General features: G+C 38.9%; 1 protein-coding gene across 1 annotated transcript in view; it reads right to left on the bottom strand.

Annotated features, from left to right (window-relative positions):
• Window positions 1-21,026: 21,026 nt before the first annotated feature.
• Luzp2 (leucine zipper protein 2) overlaps window positions 21,027-26,504 on the bottom strand; it is a 367,538-nt gene continuing 362,060 nt past the window's right edge. Inside the window, exons 11-12 of the mRNA XM_027404754.2 lie at window positions 22,360-22,437; window positions 21,027-21,502 (exon numbers count right to left, since the gene is read on the bottom strand). Of these exons, the coding sequence (XP_027260555.1) occupies window positions 21,398-21,502; window positions 22,360-22,437 (183 nt within the window). The 3' untranslated portion in view covers window positions 21,027-21,397. The remainder of the gene's footprint in view (window positions 21,503-22,359; window positions 22,438-26,504) is intronic.

The raw sequence follows: 26,504 nt of genomic DNA on the forward strand, positions 1-26,504 counted from the left end.
ACAGTACTTGTGGGGAAGGCCTCAAATCTAATCATCAAGAAAGTGGTTTATCCAAATCATCAAGAAAGCAGTTTGTTACACATAAAGTATCTTGCCACTCTTGCATTACTGGACAAATTATGTCTGGCAAGTTGATATGGTAGCAAATAGGATCTAACACAGGATAAGATCATTAATTTATTTCCTTCCCCAGAAGAATATATAACACTTTTCAGCACTGTGGAAACAGGACAGCAGAAAGAATGTTTCCAGGTCACTTGAATATCCACCATACATCAGAGTGGCTCCAGCACAGAGTTTTAGCATCTAGTTATGGTGGTGGGCAACCAAGAGAGAGTTCAATAAACTATGATATTTTGCAGGTCCACAGGAACTCTTTGATCAATAATTCATAGAGAAGTAACTTGTATCTGGCTGAGTTTTTCATTTTAATAACCTGGGTCTTCTAGGAGCAGCATTGTTTGTTTTTGCAGGAAACCTCTGTTGAGACTCCTTAAAAATTATATTTTAATTAGCTTGCAAACTTGTTGGCTTTCATGAGGTTTCTTCATATATCTTAGTTTTGTTAACCCACTTCTGTGCCTCATTTCCCATGTCCTTTTCTCTCAGCTCCACTTAAACGTTTATCTCCTGCTAGCTATGCACCCCCTGTTCTTTCATATCACATGTGTTGTTCTATCCCCTTTTATTATATAGTTACTTGGGTTGTGATAACATAGGTTCTCATTTAGTTTCTTCATGCTCACTGCAAATTGCTTAAGCCTTCCACTGTACAATGAATATCAATGAATGCAGAATTTGTTGATGGCAAGGAACTATGGATATTGAACATTTGAGTGTTCAGTCATAAACAAGACATTTATACTAACCACTCTAGGTTCAGGGAATATTGAATAATAAAGGGCAGAAAGATTGTAAGACATAATAGGTGGGGAGCAGGGTGACAAAATGACACCTTCAGGGCATTGCACAGTCATAGCAATCATCAAAGTCACAGCAAGTGTGATTATCTGCACTGTGCCTGCACATACTGGACCTGTCAACAACCAGTTGTGGATGGAAAAGGAGCTCATGGGGCCTTATCCCTCCTGTTGAAGTATTCCCAGTGAAAGGAGTCATAATCCTTAGATGATCACTGGCTGAACTCTATTAAATTTCATTGATAATGCAATACCCATGCTTTCTTATAAAGCCCACTTCAACTCCATAGGCCATAAAACAAAGCAAAAGAATATATGAGAAAGATATGAGATAGTAAGATATGAGAAAGAGAAGGGCAGGGTGGGGGTATTGGCATGTGTAGGAGGGAGATAAAAGAGAACTGAGGTAAGGGTAATCAGGCTACATCATATACATGCATAGAAATGTCAAAGAATGAATTTAATGAATAATTCTATTTATAATGAAGTTTAGTTTACTAATAAAGTTATTTGCATATAACATATAGCAGTTTATTTTCTTACAGTGTAAATGTATCTGTTATGAAGTAATTACTATTATAAATATATTTTAAATACTTTAATCTGTTTTGGGGGTCTATGAATCTGTTTCTCAAAGTTCCTTGTTAATGATTTTATAACCACAGTTACTCTTTAAGACACACATACATGTTTAAATCTTTTGCCATTTTACTTTTGTGTAAATCAAATAGCAAGATTTATGGCTCAGAGTTTTCCTTAGTGGAAGATTTTGCCTTTAACTCTGTGCTTTGTGACTGTTTCAGAAATAGGTTATACCAAAGCTACCAAGTTTGGAATCATTTTCTTTTTCATATTGTGCAGAACCATTTCTAAAATGGGTGTTTTCCAGAGAAAGTTTCTCCACAGACCACAGTTGTACAACAGAAACAGGGAATGGTCTGGTAGGAGTGGGAGAATGATCATTTAGGCCACTTTCTCACGGGGTTTTTGCTCTGTTGAGACAATATGTCTCATTTAATACTTGCCCCACTCATTTGGCAATGGAGGGCTGCTGTGCAGGCCCCAGTGTGTGTCTTACTTCGAGTCTTTGATCACATGTTAACTTTGTGACTCTGGCTCCAATCAGAGAAAGAAAAAAGCCTAGCTAGTTTCTTTTCAAAAAACAAATAGTTTTGAGAAGCAAGGGAGCATCTTCTCTACAAACACCCAGTGATGTGTTGTGATTCACATGTAGTGTTTCCAAAGATATCAAACAATAGCTTTACCTGTTGTGACTTCATCCTTCAACACATCAGCTATAAACTGCTTCTGTGACCCAGATGTGACCCACTTGAGGAATCTTCTCTTGTTTTAGTCATTATAAATTGGCACTTTCAGGCTCCCTAGGAAACTGACCAGAGTAAACACAAACAAAAGAGAACTCTGATGTCTTTAAAATTTTTTGGACTTCACAAGAAATTTGGCTGCTGCTGCTGCTGCTGCTGCTGCTGCTGCTGCTGCTGCTGCTGCTGCTGCTGCTGCTGTCTGTCTGTGTGTGTGTGTGTGTGTGTGTGTGTGTGTGTGTGTGTGTGTAGAGAAAATTATTCTGACATTCATCCATCATCATAGAAGGGGTATATTAACATACCCTACATACCATGGTCTTAGAAATTTTAGTGAAAGGCCACTGAACATTTGTTTATCTCATTTTCAGTTTTGAAAATATAAATGTCATACAGATATGTCTATTGTAGCTATAGTTTTTTGATCCCTGGGGACAATCAACCTAATTTCACTAACTTAGCATACCTGTATCATGTGTTGTAGACAAGAAGCTAATAAATTCTTATAGACTACTCAATGTAACATGTCAGGAATTGTGATATACTGACATCCTGGGGAAATGAATGTCTGTGTCTTCCTTACAAGAAAGCACCAGTGACCATCCAAAGTATGGTTCCACTACAATCTGCCTTGGGCAACCAATGAGTTTATTGAGTTTGCCTTCAAGCGTGGGTGAGGGGTTACTTTCAGGACTGTGTATGGCCCCAAATTTGTCATTCTACCCAAAGTCTCACCCCAGTATGGACGATGACTGCCCCACAGCTGCACAGAGAAACCTCTCCATTCAGTTACTCTCCCATGGTCTATAAATTCTAGTTCCTCCTGAGACTAGGAAGCTGCATGCAATTAGGGAAGAATTATAAGCAACGATCTCAGAAACACAGGAGGTAGTGATGGGGATCATATATGGGCTAAGGGACCCTGCTTATAGATTTCCTATAAGAGAACACTAACAACCAAGAGGACTGAGGATTTGGAACAGGTTAATAAATAAGGCATGCATGCTGGTAATTTATTTATTTAATTAGTCAACTTGGTACAAGCTAGGGCTGTCTACAAAGAAGGAACCACAGTTGACAAAATCCCTGCATCAGGTTAGCCTGTAGGCAACTCTGTAGGGCATTATCTTGATTAACAATTGATGTGGGAGGACATCACCTACTGTAGGTGGTGCCAACCGAGGGAAGATAGCCCTGGCTTGTATAAGAAAACAGACTGAGCAAGCTATGGTGAGAAAGCCTACAAGCAGTGTTCTTCCATTTTATGCCTCTAGGTAAAGACCTTATATTTTTGCCCTGGTTTCCCTTCAGGATGGACTGCAAACTGTAAAATAAATCTTTTCTACCCCAAGTTGTTTTAGGAAATAGTGTTTATCACGGCAAAAGAAAGCAAACTAAAACAGTGTGGCTGGACTAAATATCACGACATTATAATCACCGGGTAGAGATGAACAGTACTGTGTAAAACAATGTAGCTTTCTTTTAAGCTATTTAAAAAGATTTTGTTTCCTCTACAGTACCAGTAAGCCATCACTGTTAGCTGTTACAAGCACTGTTATCAGAATATTAGTGATAGGTATCATAAACTTATTGCCAGACATGGAGCTATGGTTCAGCAAAAGGAGTGAGAGAGTGAGGAAGGGGGCAATGACTGAAGGCAGATATGCAACAGCAGAAACCAGACCTTGGTGAGTTTTGACTTTCTCGGTCAGAAGATACAGCTTTAAACATGGGAAGTTGACAAAGGGAGTGGAATCTCCTTGTTAGCATTTTAAGCTCCAGGACAGACTTTTCCTTAAACTTTTAAGCTAACATTTTGTTTCTTGTGTGCACAGGGGAAAATAGTACAGTTGAATTCCTGTTGCTCGATGAGGTTTTTGGTTACTTACTGACTCCTTGACCAGCTTCCCTCTCGAAATTCCTTTGAAGGCATAGAAGGACCTGAGGCTAAGAATGTTTTTTTGAGAACAGGTTCAAGTCCAGGTTTCTTAATAACCTGCTCTGTCTCCAGCTTGATGAAAGTTGCTCACTCTGTAAGTCCTTGCACAGTCACTGACAATACCCAGTTTGCTCTTTCTCAGTGACTTCTCTGGCCATGGTGGAGGCAAACTTCTTACTCCTGTAGTCTGTGGCTATTCTTTATTCTCTTTTAAGATCATTGCTATGGAATTACTATTATTTTTACCCCAGGGCATCCGAAAGATTCTAGAACATCTACAATTCATTGTCAGGCTCCTCAAATTCCTTATCCTGAAGAGAGAGATTGAAGCTTGGGTCAAAACAATTTGCACAGATATACAGAAATGATTAGCAGCTCCCAAAAGGGACTGTTGCCATGGAGACCCCATTCCACTCCTTTGTCATGGAAGTCAAAATTACTGTTAGAATAATAAGTGTCATCGCATTAGTTGTCATTCTCGGTATTTCAATATATCTAGGAATGAAACAAAGTGGAGAGGACTCAGTGTGGCACATCGATTCCTGCTTTAGAAACAAAACAGGGACAGGGCGATCACTTTTATTTCACCACTGTCTAAAATCTTGTACCACTTTGTAGACTCCTGAAAAATGTGTCATGAGGAATTTGAAAGGGTACTATGCAGCAAAAACCTTGGAACTGGACCATTTGGTTGACCATACACTGATAAAAATGAGACTGTTATGATATACTGATTATACACAATTCCTAGATAACATGTTCCTCTCCCATACTGTTGTACCTTACCTGAGTTCATCTTACTATAAACAAACATGCAGTTTCCAGTACAAAAAAAATGTTTAGTTGATTTTGGAACACAACCTAGGATTCTGCTGTGTGATGTTACCCTTAAGAAGATCAGATGTAGAAAGTCTGTTAAATGCTGAGAAAGTAGCACAGTAATACTTTTTATGATGTATATAAATTCTGATTACCTGTGCCTTAGATAAACCACCTAATGAACCTGATTGTCTTCATGACCTGACAAAACCAACGTATTATAAAGAAAAATCATTTATGATTTTTTAATTTAAATTACAAACAATCTTGTCTTATATGTCAATCCCAGTTCCCTATCCCTCCCCTCCTCCCCTGCCCCCCAATGACCCTCTATCCCACCCCTTCTCCTCCCCAGGGAGGGTGAGGCCTTTCATGGGGGATCTGAAAAGTTTGTGACATCATTTGGAGCAGGACCTCGGCCCTCCCCTGTGTGTCTAGCTGAGAGAGTATTCCTCTATGTGGAATGGGCTCCCAAAGTCCATCTGTACACTAGGGATAAATACTGATCCACTACTAGAGACCGCATAGACTGCCCAGTCTTCCTAAGTACGTGAAAGGGAAAAGATCTTTTGAGCAAATTGGGAGCATAGGAGGAGGGGAGAGGGAATTAATAGAAAAAGAAGGGGAGAAGAGGATGGGAGAGGAGGACATGAAGGAGCAGGAAGAAAAGTCTTTTAGCAAAAAGGCATGTGTCTTTCTTTCAAATTTCTCTTCTGTTTAGGAAAGATGATCTCCTCTTTAGCTATATAAGATCCACACTTACACTATTTGGTTCTGTTTTCATTTGTATTTGTGGTGATTTGAGTTGAAAAGATGGACATCAGTGTTCCATATTCTGTCAGACATTCACACCCAAGAGGTCCCTTTCTGTTTACAAGTGACCTACTCCTATCTGCTCAGCTTAGTCCCTTGATGTATCAGAGTAGTAGCCTGATCCAAGGACTTCTGATTTCAGATTCTAATATGAAGGAAGTGCTAGAGCCACCTGCACAGGACAGTTTATCTTTTACTTGTTGGTTTAATTTCTATCAAGCTTCTTCCACTTGGAGTGGAGCCTGGAGATATAAAGGAAAAATTACCCTCCAAATCTAGAGATTAGATTTCACACTAAAAGCTAATAATGGGATGGCATTTGCACTTACACCCATGATATGACACAGGTTAAGAATGCTCTTTATGCCTAGAAGACAAGCTAAGAGTGCTGGAAACAGAGGGAGGAGTTGAGGTACCATTGCAGTAGAAACTGCTGTGGATGGCTCTTCTTATCTGAGGAAGTCATTTACAGATAAAAAAAGCACCAAGAAACTGAAACAGAAGTCTTTCAGCAAATGCAGACCAGCATAACAATCCAGGAAAGACTCAGCAGAGAGAAGTTCCATGGAACATTGGAGGAGGAAGCCAGAAGACTTGGCCCAGTTCTTCAGGACTGCAGGTAGCGATGAGAATTTTATTAGGTTGGAAGTCTATAGGCAGCTTTTAAAGAAAAGACCATAGTATTACAATGTACATGTTTAAGGGGTCTTTTTAAAGAATCAGCTTGGACACTGTGGCAAATGACAGCAGGGGACTAGGTGACAGAAAAGAAAACCATGGACTGCCAGAGAAGTTCAAAGTGTGAAAACTTTGTATTTAAAAAGAACATCCATTGTATGAATTCCAAATACTTCAAGGGCTTTCTAGTTTTGGGGAGAGAATCTCATTTACTCTCTTTGGTGAAATTTCACAGCATTAGAAGTCTATTCACACATTTTCACATGAAAGGCAGAAGGGAAAGTGGAAGACGCATAGATGTCCACCATTCTCTGAAGCTTGGATGTAGGGGATAAGAAAGACTATAAAGGAAAGTGGATGCTGCTTTTCTCAAATGTGAATATAAACCAAATTTCAAACATCAGTGAGTGCATATAGACTCATTCCTAGAGTAACACCTCAGATGAAGAATGGTTTAGATCATTTGATTAATCATTTAAAGATTTCTTCAAAACTAGATGCAGGAGGAGTGGACAGGGGCAGGGGGTGGGGGGTGTTGAATAAAGGTGAGGCAGAAGGGAACAGGAGGGAAACAGGGAGGGGAAACTGTGGTTGAGATGTAAAATACAAGAAAAATTTAATTAATTAATAATAATAATAGTGATAATAATAAAGATTTCCTCAAAACTAATACTGAAACTATTTCAACTTAAAACATAAAAAAGAAATACATTTTGGAATACATGCATTTCCTTTATTTCCTATAATGAGGAAGTACATTATTAATATAATATTTATGTTTAATAGCTGTTCTCTGCCTCCTTGGCTTATAACCAGTGATAGATATTATTTAAATTATCACAGATAAAAGTTTAGATAAATAAATTTCTTGTTCCAGTCATGATTTATTTATCTATTAAGAATAAATGAGAAAAGAGATCTAGAAAATCATTGCCATCAAAGAATTGGAATCATCTTGTATTATTATAAAATTATTGCCAAACAAATCCCATAATTTCTTTTTTTGTTTTTTTTTTTCGAGACAGGGTTTCTCTGTGGCTTTGGAGGCTGTCCTGGAACTAGCTCTTGTAGACCAGACTGGTCTCGAACTCACAGAGTTCCACCTGCCTCTGCCTCCCGAGTGCTGGGATTAAAGGCATGCGCCACCAACGCCCGGCCAAATTCCATAATTTCAATTAACACTTTTGTCCCCCCGCCAAAAATGAAGAGAAAACGAAATTGAGTTCAATTTGTGGTATCTACATAAACCAGGAGTTTCAGGAGATCGTAAAATGAACTTTGGCTATTGAGAATCAAGAGAAACTATGACCTATACAGTGAGTACAGTCACCAAACCCCTCGGGGGGGGGGGCATACAGATAGAGAACATTTGAACATTTTAATATATGAAAATCTTTGAAACAGATATGGCTGGAGTATCCCTGCTTCCTTTTGAATGTATGTCTATATGTATAGATATGTTTAAAACAGAACTAGTTTTTATTTATTAAATTCTCCTATGTCTTATTTATGCAATCCCATTAGTACTGAAATGGAGTATCTATGTGTCCTGAGGTATACTTACCTGTTCATTCCAATCTGTAGAAGTCATGATTTGGTATGATGAAGGGGTTTGTCCTCTACAAGGTATCCTGAAACTTAATGTGCAAAGCCATAGGTTAATGATAGTTAAAAATCAGGGTTTTCCCAGGCATGTTGACATACATATCTTTAATCCCTGTACTAGAGAGGCAGAGATAGGAATATCTCCATGATTGCAAAGAATGTCTGCTCCAAAAAGCAGGTTTCAGGTAAGCTTGGATGACATAGTGAGACTCTGTGTAAAGGTTCTTTAAAATTATGCTTCTGAGAGGTAGCAAAGATTAGTTTGGGTCATGAAGATGGGTATCTACAAAGACATTAGTTGGTTAAATGAGAAGACAGATACCCAACTGAGTCTTCAAGTCATCTTGACTTTCATGCTGGCATGAAAAGAAAGCCCTCAGCAGATGTTGACCTCCCAACCCTCAGATGCCTTAGCTGAATGAGCATTTCTTTTTTATATACTACCCAGTCTTTGGCATTCAGTTATTATTTATTTAGTATTCATTAACAGGAAAAAATAGATTGAAGAACACAGCCCAGTGCTAAACGGTTTACCACATGTGGCCTGCCCACTGATCTTTTGTTCTAACTCTCTTACAGTTCTACAGGTCTATGTGCATATTCCACAACTTGTCTTTTGGAAACAGAGTATTCCAAGGCAAGTTGAAACCTGGCTCAGTAAGGTTGCTCAGGATTTCTTTTAAAAAATTAAAATTTAAATTAGAAACAGTCTTATTTTACATATCAATCTCAGTTCCCTCTCCCTCCCATTCTTCCACATCCCCTCCCCACAGGACTCAGGGAGAGTGAAGCCTCCCATGAGGGATCATCAAAGTCTGGCACATCATTTGGAGTAGGGGCCAGGCCCTCCCTGTGTATTTAGGCTGAGAGAATATCCCTCCATGGAGGAATGGGCTCCTAAAATTCATTCGTGGATTTCTTTTAAAAGTCTCTTCCCACCACAATATGAAACCTACTTGGAGCTCAAGCAAACTGGACCATTCTCAGAAGAGAATCTGAGAATGTATGAATTGCACACATCTTATGCAAAGTAGGCAATAAAAATAACATGCAACACTGCTCACCCACCTTATTATTGTTCGCTGGGGAGTTCATGGGACCCACTGCATAAAGTGAGACAGCAAATAGATCTGTCTTCAGGTTGTCTGGAAATTCCAAGAAGCACCAGTCCTTAAGAAAGAGACAGCCTTGGCTGCTGCGCCTGGGGTTCTGACCTTGTTCTGCAAGTTATAGCTGCAAATGGCTTGTGTTTATAGGATTTTTAAATGAAACAGGTGATAAAGCAATGTATCATTTGATTATAAAACAAATGAAGGCATAACCTTGACAAAAATATCTCCTCCTTAGGCAGATGTTGATTTCTGTAAGTGTGTGTATTGATTTCAGAGTAATGGATGCCTGGAATACTCAGAGAAGATTCCTGTCATAAGAATATTCTATGGACGTTTGGGGAAGATGAAGTATCTCCTTCCTGGATCTTACGATAATATTCTCAATCTCTCACAACATTTTGACTCCTTTTTGGTCCCAGAGGATACTGTGTATGGTAATCTCTTCAGTTCCTTTATGCAATGATTTAGTTATAAACAGTTCAATGTGTATACTTGTTCTGGGGCTTCATGCACATGGAGCATGAAGAACTTGCTTCCCTCCGTTCACTTAACATCCCCAAATACCTGTCCTGAGTTGGGATCTGGCTGTAAACACACCTGCAGGGATTAAACAGCTCATGACTAAGTCTGTGTCCCCAGAACCGAGTTACTGCAATTTACCAAACGCCTGGAATTGTGATTCTGCTTTGCCATATCTGTTTGGGCAGCCTGTATTAGCATAGCAGGTTTAAGCCAAAAATATTGGAAGCTCACTCCATAGGCACAGTGGTTTTCAGTGCCACTGGAATCCATCTGTTAGAATGCCAAGAACAGATAAACAGAAATATAAACAAAGAAAAAGAGAACATGTTACTTACATCTTTTAAGGATACTAGAGCTAATTTCTTCAAGTTGATAACCAGAGAACAATTAGGACAAATACCACCTGCCACACACCTTTTGATTCTTTTAATGCTAAATTAGTGATAGTCATTATCCATATAGCTTATTCTAACAAATTACTGGAGAGATATCCAGTAAATCATTATAATTTATTAAGGCTATTTATACTCCAGCAGGATGTGTTTTAGGGATTGCAGAATTGGATTTGAAACACATTCATTATTCCTTGTTCCTCATTCTACTGTTCAGCCTTCTTGGTGTCAAAATCACATGGGCTAAATTATTCCTAGTGGTTTCTATAAAGAAACTGTCAGTAGAATATTTTATTCATATGTGAAAGACATCATCCCAATGTTTGTGTTCTGTACCAAGTGAGTACTGTAACTGAAAGACTCAATATATCCCAGGAGATGTGTGATGGACCACTGGTAAAGTCTCTAATCCAAATAATCTTGTTTTTATCTGAGGGTGAAGAGCTATAAAGAAGTCAAACAGGTTTGCAAGAGGAATTACTACATCATTATCATAAATACAAAACTCAACAGGCATCCTTCTCTGTTGTAATTCACCCTTGAAACTCTAGGTGGCTCCAGCTGCTGAGAATCTATCTAGAATTGTTTACAATGAACTTCTGGGAACCACAATGTTCAGAAGGACACCTACATCTCCTGGAATCCTTGTTACAAATGTGCTAGAGTTGAAGGACAGCTGCCTACCTCTCCTGGAAGCCATGTTACAAAAAAGCTAGAGTTGATGGACATATGTCTTTCTTGGTAGCCATGCTAAACAAATAACCTAGAGTTGATGGATACCTACCTCTTCTGCAAACCATGCCGAAAATAAGCTAGAGTTGGAGGGCGGCTTTCGTTCTCCATGGAGAAAGTATTTCAAGGAAGTCAATCCAGCACTAAGTGAAGGGAGTTGCTTTGTCTAGAGGCTTCAAATACTGTTTGATTTTCTGGAACTGAGCAAGCTGAATTTTAAGTCATCCCTAAGAAACTAGTGCCTGTACATGGATGGAAAGGAGTAAAAAGCTACTTGGAAAGGAATCTGGTGGCTTGGGATCCAAAGGACAGTAGGAAAGGAATAAGAAACCAAGCTATGAGCATCTGCTTGATTGGGGTAGGTGCAGTAACTGTAACCCAGAAAACTTGGGTCAAAATAATTTTAATTAAATACCAGTCAGGATAGCAAGAAAGAAGGACACACACACACACACACACACACACACACAGAGAGAGAGAGAGAGAGAGAGAGAGAGAGAGAGAGAGAGAGAGAGAGAGAGACAGAGAGAGACAGAGAGAGACAGAGAGAGACTGAGAGAGAGACACACAGAGAGAGACAGAGAGAGACAGAGACAGAGCTAGAAAGCAAGGAAAGAATTTAACAGTGGAGTAGGAGGTGATGGAGAAGGAGGAGGAAGAGGCCATGAAAACTGAGAAGTACATTTGTATGGAAGAAATGTGTACCTGAGTGTTGTCTATGGCTTGCATATATCAACTGAGAGCAAAGCCAAGATCCTTTGACTTGTATTTTATTTTGTAACTTCTAGAAATGTGTGCAGTATATATTGCTTTTAGCTTTCACATAGCCCAGTTTCATTATGATACCCCACCTTGGACTCTGTGATAGACTCTAAAAAGAAATTAAATTTTGTATTGATGCAGTCATACATCTACCTGTATGATTTGTTCAATGATACATTTTTTTCTTCTCCACACTGGAAGTTCCATGAAGGCGGGGCCTTGTTGCTGATTTTTTTTTATTGATGTTGTTGTTTTGAGAGTCTTTTAGTGTGATACTTAATCGAATGGATTTTTTCTATGTTCCTATTCTATCTCCTCTAATTACTAGTGTATAATATGTATGGGAGGCATAATTCAAATATTGTCTTCCTCTATTTTTCCTAAGATGTATATCAGTATCAGCACTGTCATTTGCAAATACTCCAGAGAGTGTTCAAGTAACAAATAATAAACATCAAGTTATATATTCACTGTTCTTATCTGTATAAGAATTTGTTCAACTATGTTCATAGCAGCATTGTTTGTAATAGCCAGAAGCTGGAAGCAACCTAGATGCCCCTCAACTGAAGGATGGATAAAGAAAATGTGGTACATTTACACAATGGAGTACTACTCAGTGGACAAAAAAAACAAAACAAACAAACAAAAAAAAACAATGGAATTAATCTAGGCAATGAGTATAACCTAAATTCCCTTTCTCTATAATGAGACTGATGACTGCTTTTTATGCCATCCTAGAGCCCTCATCCAGTGGCTGATGGAAGCAGAGGCAAACATCCACAGATATACACTGACTAAACTCTGGAACCTAGTTGCAGAGAGGGAGGAATGAAGATCAAAGGGGTCAGTACCAGGCTGGTGAAACCCACAGAATCAGCTGGCTTGAATAAGGGGGAGCACATGGACCCTAGACTGCTGTCTGGGAGGCCAGCACAGGACTGAATCAGACCCCTGAACATGGATGTCAATGAGGAGGCCTCCACACTCTAGGGGTCCCCTGGTAGTGGATTAGTATTTTTCCATAGTGTAAGAAGGGACTTTCAGAGCCCATCCCACATGAAGGGATGGACTCTTGCCCTGGACACATGGGGAAGGGCCTAGGCCGGGCCCAGGATGATGTGGTGGAGTTTTTGGAGCCCCCATTAAGGGTCCTACCCTGCCTGGGGAGTGGAGGGTGGATGGGGTGGGGGGCAGGTGGGAGGTTAGGGGAGGGGAAGGGGAAGGGATTGACATGTGAAGCAAGCTTGTTCCTAATTTGAACTAAAAGAAATTTTAAAAAATTTAAAGAGTGCATGTAATAAATAAAAAAATACTAGTTTTCTTCTTCCATGTTTTTTTTTTTTTTTTAAAAAAAACAATGGAATCTTGAAATTTGAAGGCAAATGGATGGAACTAGAAGAAACCATCTTGATCCAGGTAACCCAGTCACAAAAAGACAAACATGGTATGTACTCACTGATATATGAATTTTAGACATAGAGCAAAGGATTACCAGCCTACAATGCACACTGCCAGAGAAGCTAGGAAACAAGGAGGACCCTAAGGCATACATTGTATCCTGGAGAAGGGGAAAGGGACAAGATCTCCTGAACTAAGGGATCATGGGGGGAGGAGAGAGGGAATTAGGAGAAAGAGAAGGGGAGTGGAGGAGGGGAGAGGAAGACATGAGGTAGCAGGAAGATTGAGTTGGGGGAATAATAGAGGAGAGCAAGAAAAGAGATACCACAACAGAGGGAGCCATTATAGGTTTAAAGAGAAATCTGGCACTAGGGAAATGCCCAGAGATCTACAAGGATGACCCCAAATAACAATCTAAGCAATAGTGGAGAGGCTACGTTAAATGCACTTCTACAATAATGAGATTGATGACTACCTTATATGCCATCCTAGAGCCTTCATCCAGTAGTTGATGGAAGCAGAAGCAGACACCCACAGCTAAACACTGAGCTGAATTCCTGGAATCCAGTTTCAGAGAGGGAGGACTGATGAGTAAAAGGTTCAACACCATGCTGGAGAAACCCACAGAAGCAGCTGATCTGAACAAGGAGGAGCTCATGGACCCCCAGATTGATAGCTAGGAAACCAGCATAGGACTGATCCAGACCCCCTGAACATGGTGTCAGTGAGGAGGCCTGGATAATCTATGGGGACTCTGGCAGTGGATCAGTAGTTATTCCTAGTATATGAATGGACTTTGGGAATCCATTCTACATAGAGGGATATTTTCTCAGCCTAGACACATGGGGGATGGCTTAGGCCCTGCTCCAAATGATATGAGAGACTTTGAAGATCCCGAATGGAAGGCATCACTCTCCCTGGGGAGCAGAAAGGATATGGGATAGGGAGTTGGTGGGGAGCAGGGGAGGAGGGAAGGGAGAGGGAACTGGGATTTGAATGTAAAACAAGCTTGTTTCTAATTTAAATAAAAAAGGAAAAAAAGAATCACTTTCAATTTTTTAAACGTTAGAGTCAAAGGCACCTTTCCAAATCTAAAAGAACATTTATCAGATGAAAACATGAGTGAATTAACAGAGTGAGCCTCAGTGGTCACCTGATTGCCTAATTACCAGAGCATGCTGGATTTAGACTTTCTTCATTAAATGTATATGTAACCAGGGGCCAGAGAGATGATTCCAGTGGGTAAGAGTGCTTGCAATCAAGCTTGAGTTTGGTCCCAAAGCCCTCTTGGAAGGAGAGAACAGATTCCTACATGTGCCCTCTGATTTTCACATGTTCCATGCAACGAATGCATGCCAATGCCTGTGTGTATATTGTACATTATACTGCCTATTTGTTTGCAAATACTGTACCAATCATGTGGAGATAAGAATGTCTCATGAGGTGTATCTTAATTAGGGTTATTTGCTGTGATGAAACACCATAACCAAAGCATCTTTGGGTGGAAAAGGTTTATTTGGCTTACACTTCCACATTACTGTTTATCATAAAAGGAAGTCAGGACAGGAATTCAAACAGGGCAGAAACCTGGAGGTTGGAGCTAATGCAGAGGCCATGGAGGAGTGCTGCTTTCTGACTTGCTCCCCATGGCTTGCACAGTTTGCTTTCTTATGGAACCAAGGACCACCTGCCCAGAATCGGACATTCACACATGGATTAGGCAGTCCCACATCAATCACTAATTAAGAAAATGCCATAAGACTTTCCTATATACCTGTATTATGGAAGCATTTCCTTTACTGAGACTCTTACCTTTCTTTTGACTCTAACTTGTTTCGAGTTGATATAAAACTAGCCATCACAACCAAGCCATTGTCAACTTGACAGATTACTATTAAGCCACAACCTTTTCTTTGTTATTCATCTCCAAGATCTCACATTAATATAAACATGACAATATAAAATATTTTAAAAATTTAAAAGTTCAACATTCTTTAAAAACTCAAATATTATAATTTCCAAGTCTTTTCAAAATATCCAAACTCTCTTTTAAAATCCAAAGTATTTCTAAAACTGCAAAATCTCTTTAAAAGCTTAAAGACTCTCAACTGTGGATTCTTGTAAAATAAAAAGTAAATTAAGTACTTTCTTACTTCAGGAGGGAAGGGCCAGGGAACAGTCACAAATCAAATAAAAACCAAACCCTAACTGTATAATTGTCATAATGTCCTATTCCTGGGTACCACACATTTACAATCTTCAGAGCTCCTTCAAAGGGCTTGGGTCCTTCTCCAGCTCTGCCTTCTGGAGCACACACAGTTTGTCTTCTAAGCTTGGGAAGGCTCCATTCCACTGCTGATGCTGTTCTTGGTGGTCTTCCCATGGTACTGATGTTGCCTAAACTCTGGGATCTTCTGCTATACCTGGCCTACATTTTCACCAATAGCCTCTCCTGGGCTCTTTTCATGGTTCAGAGTCTCAAGTGCTCTACATCAATTCTCCCAGTAAAGCAAGGTTTTACTTTGGTAGTTCTGGTCTCTTGTTATTCACAGCTGCTTCTGTAACTCAAGCTGAGCAGACACCACAGGTTATTCACATAAATGACTTGGTAGAGTCTTTGCTTCCCTCTGAAACTTCACCAACAAGGGCTCCAGTCCACACTGCTCTGATCATTTTTTAAAATTGAAAAAATGATTTTCTCTCATACAATATATCCTAACCACAGTTTTCCCTCCTTCCATGACTCCCAGTTACCCCCAACTCCCCTCTCCCCCAGATCCATTTCCCACTCATTTTCTCTTCAGAAAAGATCAGCCCTCTAAGAGATAGCAGCCAAATATGAAAAAAACAATATAAATAAGACAAAGCAAAAGCCCTCCTATTGAGGCTGGACAAGGCAACCCAATGGGAGGAAAGAGTCCCAAGAGTAGGCAAAGCAGTCAGAGACAAACATGCTCCCACTTTTAGGAGTACCACCAAAACACCAAGTTAATAGCCATAACATATATGCAGAGGACCTGATGCAGACCCATGTAGGCCTTGTGCTTCCTGCTTTTATGTGAGCTCATATGAACCTTGCTTAGTTGATTTAGTGGGCCATGTTCTTGTGGTGTCATCCTCCATCCTTTCTAACTCTTATAATCTCTCTTACTGCTCTTCTGTGGGGTTCCGTGATCTTTGAGTGTAGGGACTCAAAGGAAACTTGCAATTTAGATTCTATATCTAAATAAGGTCCAGCTGTGGGTCTCCTCACCTACTCACATCTGCTGTCAGAAGATGCCTCTTTGATGACAACTGGACAAGGCAACAATCTATAGCAGAATATCATTAAGAACAATTGCATTCATTCATTCATTTTGCCAATCATGTTTGGTTCTAATCTAGAACTCTGGGCTATCCAGTCTCTCATTCCTTGCCATCCTGTTAGTGCAGAGCATGGGCCTCCTCTTTTGGAGTTGGCCTCTAGTTCAACCAGACATTGGATGGTCATTCCCCAAATTTTCACCACCATTGCCCTCAGAATATCTTGTAGGCTGGGCAGATTGTAGGTCAAAGGTTTTGTGACTGGGTTGTTGTCTAGGTTTCTCTTTTTGTAGCTTGCAGAGTAACTTCCCACACCAAAGAGACCAGAACCTATGCTCCATGCAGGCACTAGCTTGCCCTCTCTGTATTAAATGAGTTGTGTGGATGCTGTCCTTGGCAATGTGGTCCTGATATCAGATTTTGGAGAACATCATTGTGTCCTAGCATCAGTCCAGGTTGTTTAGAGATCTCTACCTAATCTCCTTGGCCAACACCTGAACAGAATGCAACCCAGTCCCACCACTGGAAGCCTTGCCTGGCAAAAAAGATAGCCATCTCAGACTTTGCATCCTCCATTACTAGGAGTCCTCATTAGGGTCTCCCTAATAGATTCCAGGAAGTTCCTACTAAACTAGATGTCCACACCATCTCCCAAATGCCCCCTCCATTCCTCTTGTCTCTCCCCTAATCTTCTCCCTCTACCCCTACCTGATCCCTTTTGCTCTTGTCCCTACTTGTCCTCAGTCTAAGTCCATACAGAACAGCCCACTGAGCTCTCAATAGTCAGTGGCTTTTCTAGCCCAAAGTCCCAAAGTCCTTCCACAATCCTCCCACCAAAAACATGGTCAAGTCTGTCACAGAAATACTTCAAGATCCTGGTACAAATTTCTATCTTACTTAGGGTTACAATTGTTGTGATAAAACACCATGAACAAAGCAACTTGGGGAGGAAAGGGTTTATTGGAACTATGCTTTTAAACGTTGTTCATCACTAAATGAAGTCAGGCCAGGAACTCAAACAGGGCAGGAACCTGGATGCAGGAACTAATGCACACATCACAGAGGGGTGCTGCTTACTAGCTTGCTCCCCATGGCTTGCTCAACCTGCTTTAGTTTTTTATTTTTTATCTTTATTTTTTTTGTTTTATTTTATTTTTTTGAGACAGGGTTTCTCTGTGTAGCTTTGGAGCCTATCCTGGCACTCACTCTGGAGACCAGGCTGGCCTCGAACTCACAGAGATCTGCCTGCCTCTGCCTCCTGAGTGATGAGATTAAAGCTGTGAGCCACCAACGCCTATCTTTTATCTTTATTTTTATTATTTTTTACTCTCCAATCCCAGTTCCCCCTTCCACCTCTCCTCTTGCTCCCCCACTTCCCCTCCCATCTGCTCCACAGACAGGGTAAGGCTTACCCCAGGATGTCTACTAATTCTGTCCCATCATCTTGTTGAGGTAGGACCAAGGTACCTCTCCACCCCCACACCCCTGTGTCTAGGCTGGGCAAGGTATCTCTCCATATAAAATGGGCTCCACTAAGGCAGTTTGTGCATTAGACTTAGATTTTGGACCCACTGCCAGTGGCCTCATATATTGTCCCAGTTATACCATTGTCACCTATATTAAGGGAATCTAGTTAGGTCTTATGCAGGTTCCCCATATGTCCCACCTGGGTCAATGATCTCTCACTAGCTCAGGCCAGCTGATTCTGTGGGTTTCCCCATCATTGTCTTAACCCCTTTGTCCATATAGCCTGCTTTCTTATAGACCCCAGGATCACCATCTCAGGAATGGCACCAACCACAATCACTAATTCAGAAAATGCCCTGCAGCCCAGGGCTTATGGAGATGTTCTCAGTTGAAGCTCCCTCTTCTCCAGTGACTCCAGCTTAGGTGAAATTGACATAAAACTATCCAGGACAATGCATGTCTCAGAAGCTATCCCCATCACTAAATGATGTATCATCATATCCTTACCACATTCACCTGCAGGCTATACTACAGCCACTCTGACTAAAGCTACACATAGAGGCCACAAATTGATATTCCAGAGAGTAGCAGAATAAAGAAAAGAGACACCCAAACATGAGATGTGTTTTTCTCTCATTGCACTTTTTCTGTTGATCATTCCCACTACTTTAGGCTTTAGAGTTAATTCTTACAAAATACATTAGTATTCTCTATGAAGCTTTTAGTAATCATTCCTCATTGGATGGCTGCATCAAGCACCAAATTGTCCTCATTTACCATATGTAGTAACTGTCAATTAAATGTAAACAACAGTAATAGATATTAATAGTACTTTTGAAAGTCTAAGTCCCAACATCATGAATACAACTTTTTAAATGTTCCAAATAATGCAAAATACCTCCGGGGAATCATCAAAGAAATGAAAGAAACTTTCAGTATGATGTTTCAAAGTCGTCTTTGGGGTCTTTTAGGCAGAGGCAGGCCAGTGTTTATTGTTCCACTAAGTTTGTATAAGGTAAAATGCAATATGAGCTTTGTAACAAATTTTTTTATTGAAGAAAATAGGCCACTTTTCAACACTTTTTATTTTGCAATACTTGATCATTAATATTATGTGACACAATCCAGCTGAATGTGTACCTCGGGGATGTAGATCTTCTTACAGTACAGCCCCCTATGTCAACCAGCATCATGCTTATCACTCTGCCAGCTCTCCTCACTCTGTAGCTTCAATTATTATTCCCACCTCTGCTGCAGTTAGTGCTAATTACATTACCTAAGCTATAAAAATAAAAGATTCCCTTGTAGCAAATTCACAGATTTCATTTCAGTCCAGCTATACACCTTGTCCATCTAAAACAGCCAATGTCTGCTCCAAAAAAACAAAACAAAAAATAAAACTGCATTGAGCTTGTAATTCAGTGTATTTTAGGAGACAGAATTGTGAGGGAAGCAGCAATGCTATGCTAATTAGCTATTCAAAGACAGGAAAAAAAGCCAACCACTGGTATTATCAGCATTCAGATACCTGAAATTGTGAAGAAATCTTTATCTAGACCAATGACTAACACCGTGCTCTTCTGGGCACATCCTATTCAATAGACACAGCCAGTGCTCATTCAGGACTCACAGGTCTTAGGCACTAGTTTAATCAACATAGTTTATGTACATACAAAGAAAGACAATGCTCAAAAAATTTTCTAATTTACAAATGAATACATTACAGTTGATTCACATTTCAAATTGAATTATTATATTATAATATAAAATAGAGAAAATTGTTCTTAGTTGTGGAAGGACATATTAAATATGTTATTCCATCAGGAGGTACAGGGGTGTCCTCAACAGTGATTAAAACCTTGCAAGTATATGGCAGAATCACACCATGTATTGTCAATATATTAGATAACATTTTTTTCAATATGAGTATGGTCAGTGTTTAAATAATTTCAAAACAATGTTTAGTACAAAGTTGATAGCTAAGAAGAGTAGGAGATGGGCATCTCTTCGATAGAGTAGCCACATGGGTAAGGAAAATATTTAGACATCTCTGGTCCAATCTCAAAGCAAGGAAAGGGCTAAGAGAGATGAAACACATTAATTAAAGAATAACCACAAATCATACTAAACCCTATCAAACTATTAAAAGAACCTTCATAATGTTCCTTAAAAATTGTTAGAAAAAAAATCTGGTCTTAAGGTGTTCCTTTCAAATATAGGAATGAATATTGACAGACAACCAAGAGAAAACTTGTGGATATACATGACTGTATAAATTTTGGGAGGAAATTTTACCATTTTATTTGAATCCATTTTATCCTTCCAAGAGTTAAGGAAAGCAAATTGATTATATTATCACATTCTAATACAGGAAGTCAAAGCAAAGGAAATATAAAACTGGAAAATAAAGTTGCTTGAACTTGAACCTCTTTATCCAGTCATTCTTCCAAGGAGTCACAAATTTCAGAACCTGCATGCTAGGAAGAGCATGTGACTAACATTCTGTAGGACCCACAGAGATGAGGCAGGAAATTAATGCCCTAGGCAGGAGCTGAAAAGCAATCCTAAATTAAAACTGAATTCATTTTTGTCATCACTGCAGTGGTGGTCAATGGCTGAAACTCCCAGCACTTGGGAAGTGGAGGCAGAAGGATATAGAGTTCAAGGTCATCCTCTACTTTGTAGTAATTTTGAGTCTAACTTGATACATACAAGATTTTGCTTCAAAAAAGGAAAAGAAATAGAAAATGATATGCCCATTATTCTATCAAGAAAATCTAGTATTTTATGAACCTGGGTTGGTGATGGAACTGGGGATGTGGTGAGTTAAATTTTGTATCCTGGTCTTACATTCTATCTTGCTCAATTCATCTAAAAATTTATGAGTCACCTATAGAATTATATATTTTTGCTTTTAAAAAGAGTGACAATATGGATAAATTCTAGAAACTGGTCTTTGTGTAGAATTATTATAAGTGGTGTTCCTTTCTCTGCTAATGGTTTCATCAAAACCCTGTATGCATATCATATTAAATATAACTAATGAATTCTAGAAACTAACTCATTTGACAGAAATAGCTGGGCATAATTTATGTCAAATAGTTATTAAGTCAATGTAATGAGCCAAGCAATAAATATCTAAAATAATGTATTCTCATCTGCAAATTCCAACTTTGGAGAAAATGACACCAGATTGCCACTGTGGACCAAAACCTTCATATGTATGCAATTTGGATTTTAAAAACACTGAGGACTCACATTTGAGCATCCTTCAGTTGATGTTAGCAACTAGACCTTTGAAGTACTAGATATCCACACAAAGACCAAGAAAGGTCAAGGTTTCTTTTTAGCTCAAAACAGATCAATTTATACTGGGTAATTTTAGGGAGGACAATTAGATATGTATAAGTGAAGAAAACCTTTTCATTAGATTATTGCTAAAATTTATAATTGGTCTGGAATCTTGGAAATTGTGTGGTGGTCAACATTATAAAGTTACAGAAAAGGTTGAAAAAGTTGCATGCTTTAGAAACATGGTGTTCCCATCGAGTCTGCACTCTAGAAACATTAGACAGCAGGAAATAGACGTATTTGACTCTTCTGTGTCTTCTGTTTACAGTATTTTTTCTTCTCTAGCTGGAATCCCATCGAAAGTGGCTGATTGTTTCTCTGAGCCTTTTTTCTCCTCACATTCAGAACAAAGAGGCATTTGCAATTTCTGCCACACAATACAGAAAAGACAATTAGAAGAATTAAAAATAGGCCTATTTAAGGTAAAAATATAAAATTGTAGTAGGACAGCAGTGAAAGTCCAACAGTGTAAACAAATAGCATCTAGCCCACAAGGAAAGTCACAAACTAAATAAATATTCAGACTTTTACCACATGTAAATACTATGTTTAAAACAACTGCTACAGTTCCTCAAAAGCTACTGTGAGAAAACTGGTCAAACCATTCAACAAAAATTCATCTAACTCTAAAAAATTCCGTAACATTGATATTATATAATATTTTTAGAATTAAACTTTGCAGGTAAACTTGCTATTCATTTTTGTGGAAGGTGACTACTTTTTACACCTACTCCACTTTGCCTTCTCCATTTTCATCTTACAAGAATTACAGACTTTTTAAAATTCTCTGTTTAATTTCCTTTACTTTCTTGGTTGGCAGCATAGAGGGAGAGAGGAGGAGATCTCTCCTTTATCTTTGCAGGGCATTATGTAGGCACACTAAAATATTTACTGGCAGCAGACAAGCAAAATTCAAAGGTCCAGGCTGAAGGAACAATGCACATTCTTTTAGACAATATATAAGGTCTTCATATCTTTTAAAATGGCTTATCAAGTAAATGTGCTTACTGCCAAGCTTTATGCCTGGAAAGCACATGGTGGATTGAGAAAACAGAATCCCTTACATTAATCTTTGACCTCCACATAAGAGCCATGGCATCCCTCCCCATACTCACAAAATAAATTAATGTTAAACAAAATAAGCAAAAATTTCCCTGCAATCCAGTGGGTAACAGAAGAATTTTCTGGATATAATGAAAATCAAATAGACTAAAAAGGGAATACCTGTGTTGCGGGCTCTGATTCTGCAGTGATGTTTCTTTGGGGACCCTCCTCATGCTTCACCAAACAGGAACTACCCTCCTATAAAACAATTAAAGTAGGTCAACTTAAACCAAACAAAGAAAGGTGATAGAGAACCCATTGTGGATTATTCCCATTAAAAAATTTCTATCGATTCAATGCATACTAAAAACTAAAGGCAAATCTTCTCCTCTGGATGGGTTCCCAAGAGCTGGCAAGTATTCAGGGTCATTTGCATCTCACATGCAACTTCTCTCTACCACTGGCTATTAATAAGCGGGATTCTAAAGAAAAATTCTTTCTCTGTAATAAAGTCAAAAGGAGAAAAAGATTAAAGAAATATTATATCTATGATTCATTTGGATTCTAACATTTAAATTAGTCATCAATGCTGAATGTGCCTACAGGGACATCAATATTAAGACAGGGGACTGGAGAAATTCCTTGGCAGCTAAGGGTGCTTGCTGCTCTTTCAAGGAACCAGAGTTCAATTTCAACTATCCATGTTAGGTAACTGATACCCACTTATGACTCCTGCTCCAGGAGATACAATGACCTCTTCTAACCTCTGCAAACATGTGCACAGAAGTCACACACATGCACATACACACATACACACACACACACACACACACACACACACACACACACACTCACATGCATACACAACCACATACATACACTCACACACAAACACACACACATGCATGCACACACCCATGCACACATATACCCATACACACACACCCATGCACACACAACCAAACATACATATACAACCACACACATACATTCACACAAACATTCAAATAAAAACGAATCTTTAAATATTGTAAGACAGGAAGGAATTTCAATTACATTATCATAAATATGCCTGGCAAAATACTTCAGTATATTTTAAAAAGGCTATATTTCTATGGCTAAAATACCCCTGTATTTTACAGAGCAAGAAGCCATGTGTTCCCTTTTAGCTCTGTGAGATGTGAGCAAAAGAAGCCGTTGTCAATGGAAACAGCTCCACTGGGCTTTTACTCTGAGATGCTCTCCTCCTTTCCCCTCTCCTCCTCTTTGTCCATTGCTCCTTTCTCCTCTCCCTTTTTCTCAGATTACAAAAAGATGTTAAGATGGAGTATGTCATATGCTGACTTCCTGCAGTCTTTTCCGTGTATAAAACAGAGACTAAGAGCTTAATAAATGGACAGTGGACAGCTCTTGATATTCAACAATGTGGTTTCTTTCCTGGGGTGGGAAGGCATGGGTCAGGGTTGCCATTTATCTTCATTCTGTCATTTAAAATACTCTTAGTAGATGATGCCACAGATATTGTGGAGGTGATGAAGACTCCTGCAGTTCAGAATTTAGAACTAAGTGTTCCTTACATGCTTCTCATTTGAACCTCACACAAGCATCGTATTACTCTCCTCTTTTTCATCTCTTTATGTCCTCTACCTCCATAAAAATCCCTTTTCATGTGGTTTTGAAATCCTCCTATCACTACTTCCTTAGTTCATTCTAACAGCAGCAAGAGATCAGTTACATCCCTGCTCAGTCAGCACTGTATATACCAACTATAGTACTTTGGATTGCTTATATAAGAATAGCCAGTCCATCAGGACTTGGTGTGATCCTTTAAGACAAAGGCTATGAACACGGATCAAATGTAGGTCACAGTCAGATAGTAGATTGTCATTATCTAATGCTTACTAAGAAGCATGAATATGTATCATGAAATACACATCAGTCTCTAAAGTGTTCACGTGCCTGCTTTCTCTGCATGAGGAGATGTGGTCATGTTGTATAGAGGGTTCACATTTTTATTGAATATTTTTTATCAATATATGTCTCATGGAAAAGCAATGTGAAATAACAGCAGAAAACATAGACAAAACATTAGCTGCCTTATTCTATAGAGAAACATTCTCAATCCCAAGGAAAGAAATCTGACATAGCGTCCATAGAGGGAAGATTGATTATTGATTACTTGGATAACTCGCCATCCTTTTCAAACATTGAGGTAAGAACTGTCAAACATGAGGTAAGAACTCATGAGTGATGATGAGATTATTTGTAAGGAAGAATTTCTAGGACAAAGGGGAGGAAAATTAATGGGTGTGCACCATAGGTAACAAACTGGTGAGGATGCAGTAAGATGGGAACTCTAAAAGGACAGGAGAAGGAGTAAGCTGTGGGGAAACTCAGGTCAAACACTGATGTTTATGAGGAAACTGGTTCTTAACCAGAGAAAACCCCATTGTAAATTCTCTGCTACTCCATGCTTATTTTTCCAATGACACCTCACCGACAGAAGCATTTTCTGTGTTGGAATCTAATGACATATAAACTGTATTTCATAAAACTCATCCCATGAAATGGTTTCTCAACTATGTTGTCATTATGATCCCCTCTCTTCATTGAAAGTCTGTAATCTATATCTGTTCTGTAGGCATCCCCCACTTTACATGATTCTGGAGATCATGTATAGGAACTTTTTTTTGTTTTTATTTTGGTTTGCATTGTTTTATGATTCCTGCTATCATCTACACAGATGCACAGATGTCCTTTTTTATCATGACCATTAATACATACAGAAACACAAAAAATATCTGTCACATTGATGGAATCTTTGTGTTATACTCCAACACGACTTGGAGTAATTACAGTTATTCTGTTTCCTGTAATTCTTCATGAAACAGTTCAAATGTATTACAGTTCTTCAAAAGGTTAAAAATATCTTTTATGTTAATTGTGGTTTGAGTCTATCTTCAATTATTATTCAATTTGTGTGTGTGTGTGTGTGTGTGTGTGTGTGTGTGTGTGTGTGTGTGAGTGTATGTATGCGTATGCACACATTTTATGTGTGGGTCCCATATGGGTATTTGTGTGTTTCAATGTGTATCTGCACATGTGCATATATGTGCCTGGAACATTTACACCTATGCCTATCATATTTATTGCTGTTGTAATACTGGAATTTCCTTGTAAAAGGGCTTTAAATAATTTCCTTGTATAATTCTTTTTTTTTTTTTTTTTTTTGGTTTTTCGAGACAGGGTTTCTCTGTGTAGCTTTGGTGCCTATCCTGGCACTCGCCCTGGAGACCAGGCTGGCCTCGAACTCACAGCGATCTGCCTGCCTCTGCCTTCCGAGTGCTGGGATTAAAGGCATGTGCCTCCAACGCCCGGCTCTTTGTATAATTCTTATAAATACTTATGTAACAAATTGATTATCCTTTAAGAGAATAGTACTAACAAATTTATCTAAAATGCAAAAATTGGTAGAAGTAGAGCTACTATGAAATGTTAAAAGGATACCACAAGGGTTGAAGGGCAAGATGCAAGAAAAAGGAGAGGGAAGTGAGATTTGGAATCAAAGAACATCTCTATTGACTTGAGCAGAATCCCAGAATGGAAGGATATGCAGATATCCCTGTCAGGCTAAAGGCCACCTTTCCACATGCTTTTATTCCTAGAGCAGCCCCCAAGGCCTAGAGTAGTTAATGGAATATTGTAGACTTGAATATGTCTGAGAATATAGTTTTTATACAGCATAAATTGTACTTGCTACCATACAATGGTTTACTTTGTAAACGATATTACTGGAAACTGGTGTATTTTTCAAAGTTAAAGGCAATTATGAACCATTCACATTTTCTAAAAGACTTGTAATTGCCAATGAAGTGAAGAAGAAAATAAAATTAACCAGAGAGGAGACTGAGTTTTAACAACTAATTAAAAAATAGTGTTAATATGGTAGGCAAATTATTGCTTGCTACCTTTGTGTCAACAAAATTCTGTTGGATGCATGGTACCAATAATAAATTAAAGATTAATATTAGTATTAGCATTGTGAGAAAATAATTATTTCACAACATGTTCATTTTTCCTAAAGGAAACTAACTGGGGTATAAAGAAGGGCAATGTGTAGTACTGAATTGTACTTTCTGGGAGAAAAAAATGTAGATTTTGGGGGTATATGCAGGCTCAGTTTCCACATGAAAAATGTACAAAGAACAGGTTTAGTGTTTATTGTTTATCATAAACATATATTGTTAGTCATGCATGCACAGTGGCTGAAGTCTATACCCTCAGAATTTTGGGGCTGAAGAAGGAGGTTTATTGTGAGTTTGATG

The sequence above is a fragment of the Cricetulus griseus genome, chromosome 3 (assembly GCF_003668045.3).
Source record: "Cricetulus griseus strain 17A/GY chromosome 3, alternate assembly CriGri-PICRH-1.0, whole genome shotgun sequence".
NCBI lineage: Eukaryota > Metazoa > Chordata > Mammalia > Rodentia > Cricetidae > Cricetulus > Cricetulus griseus.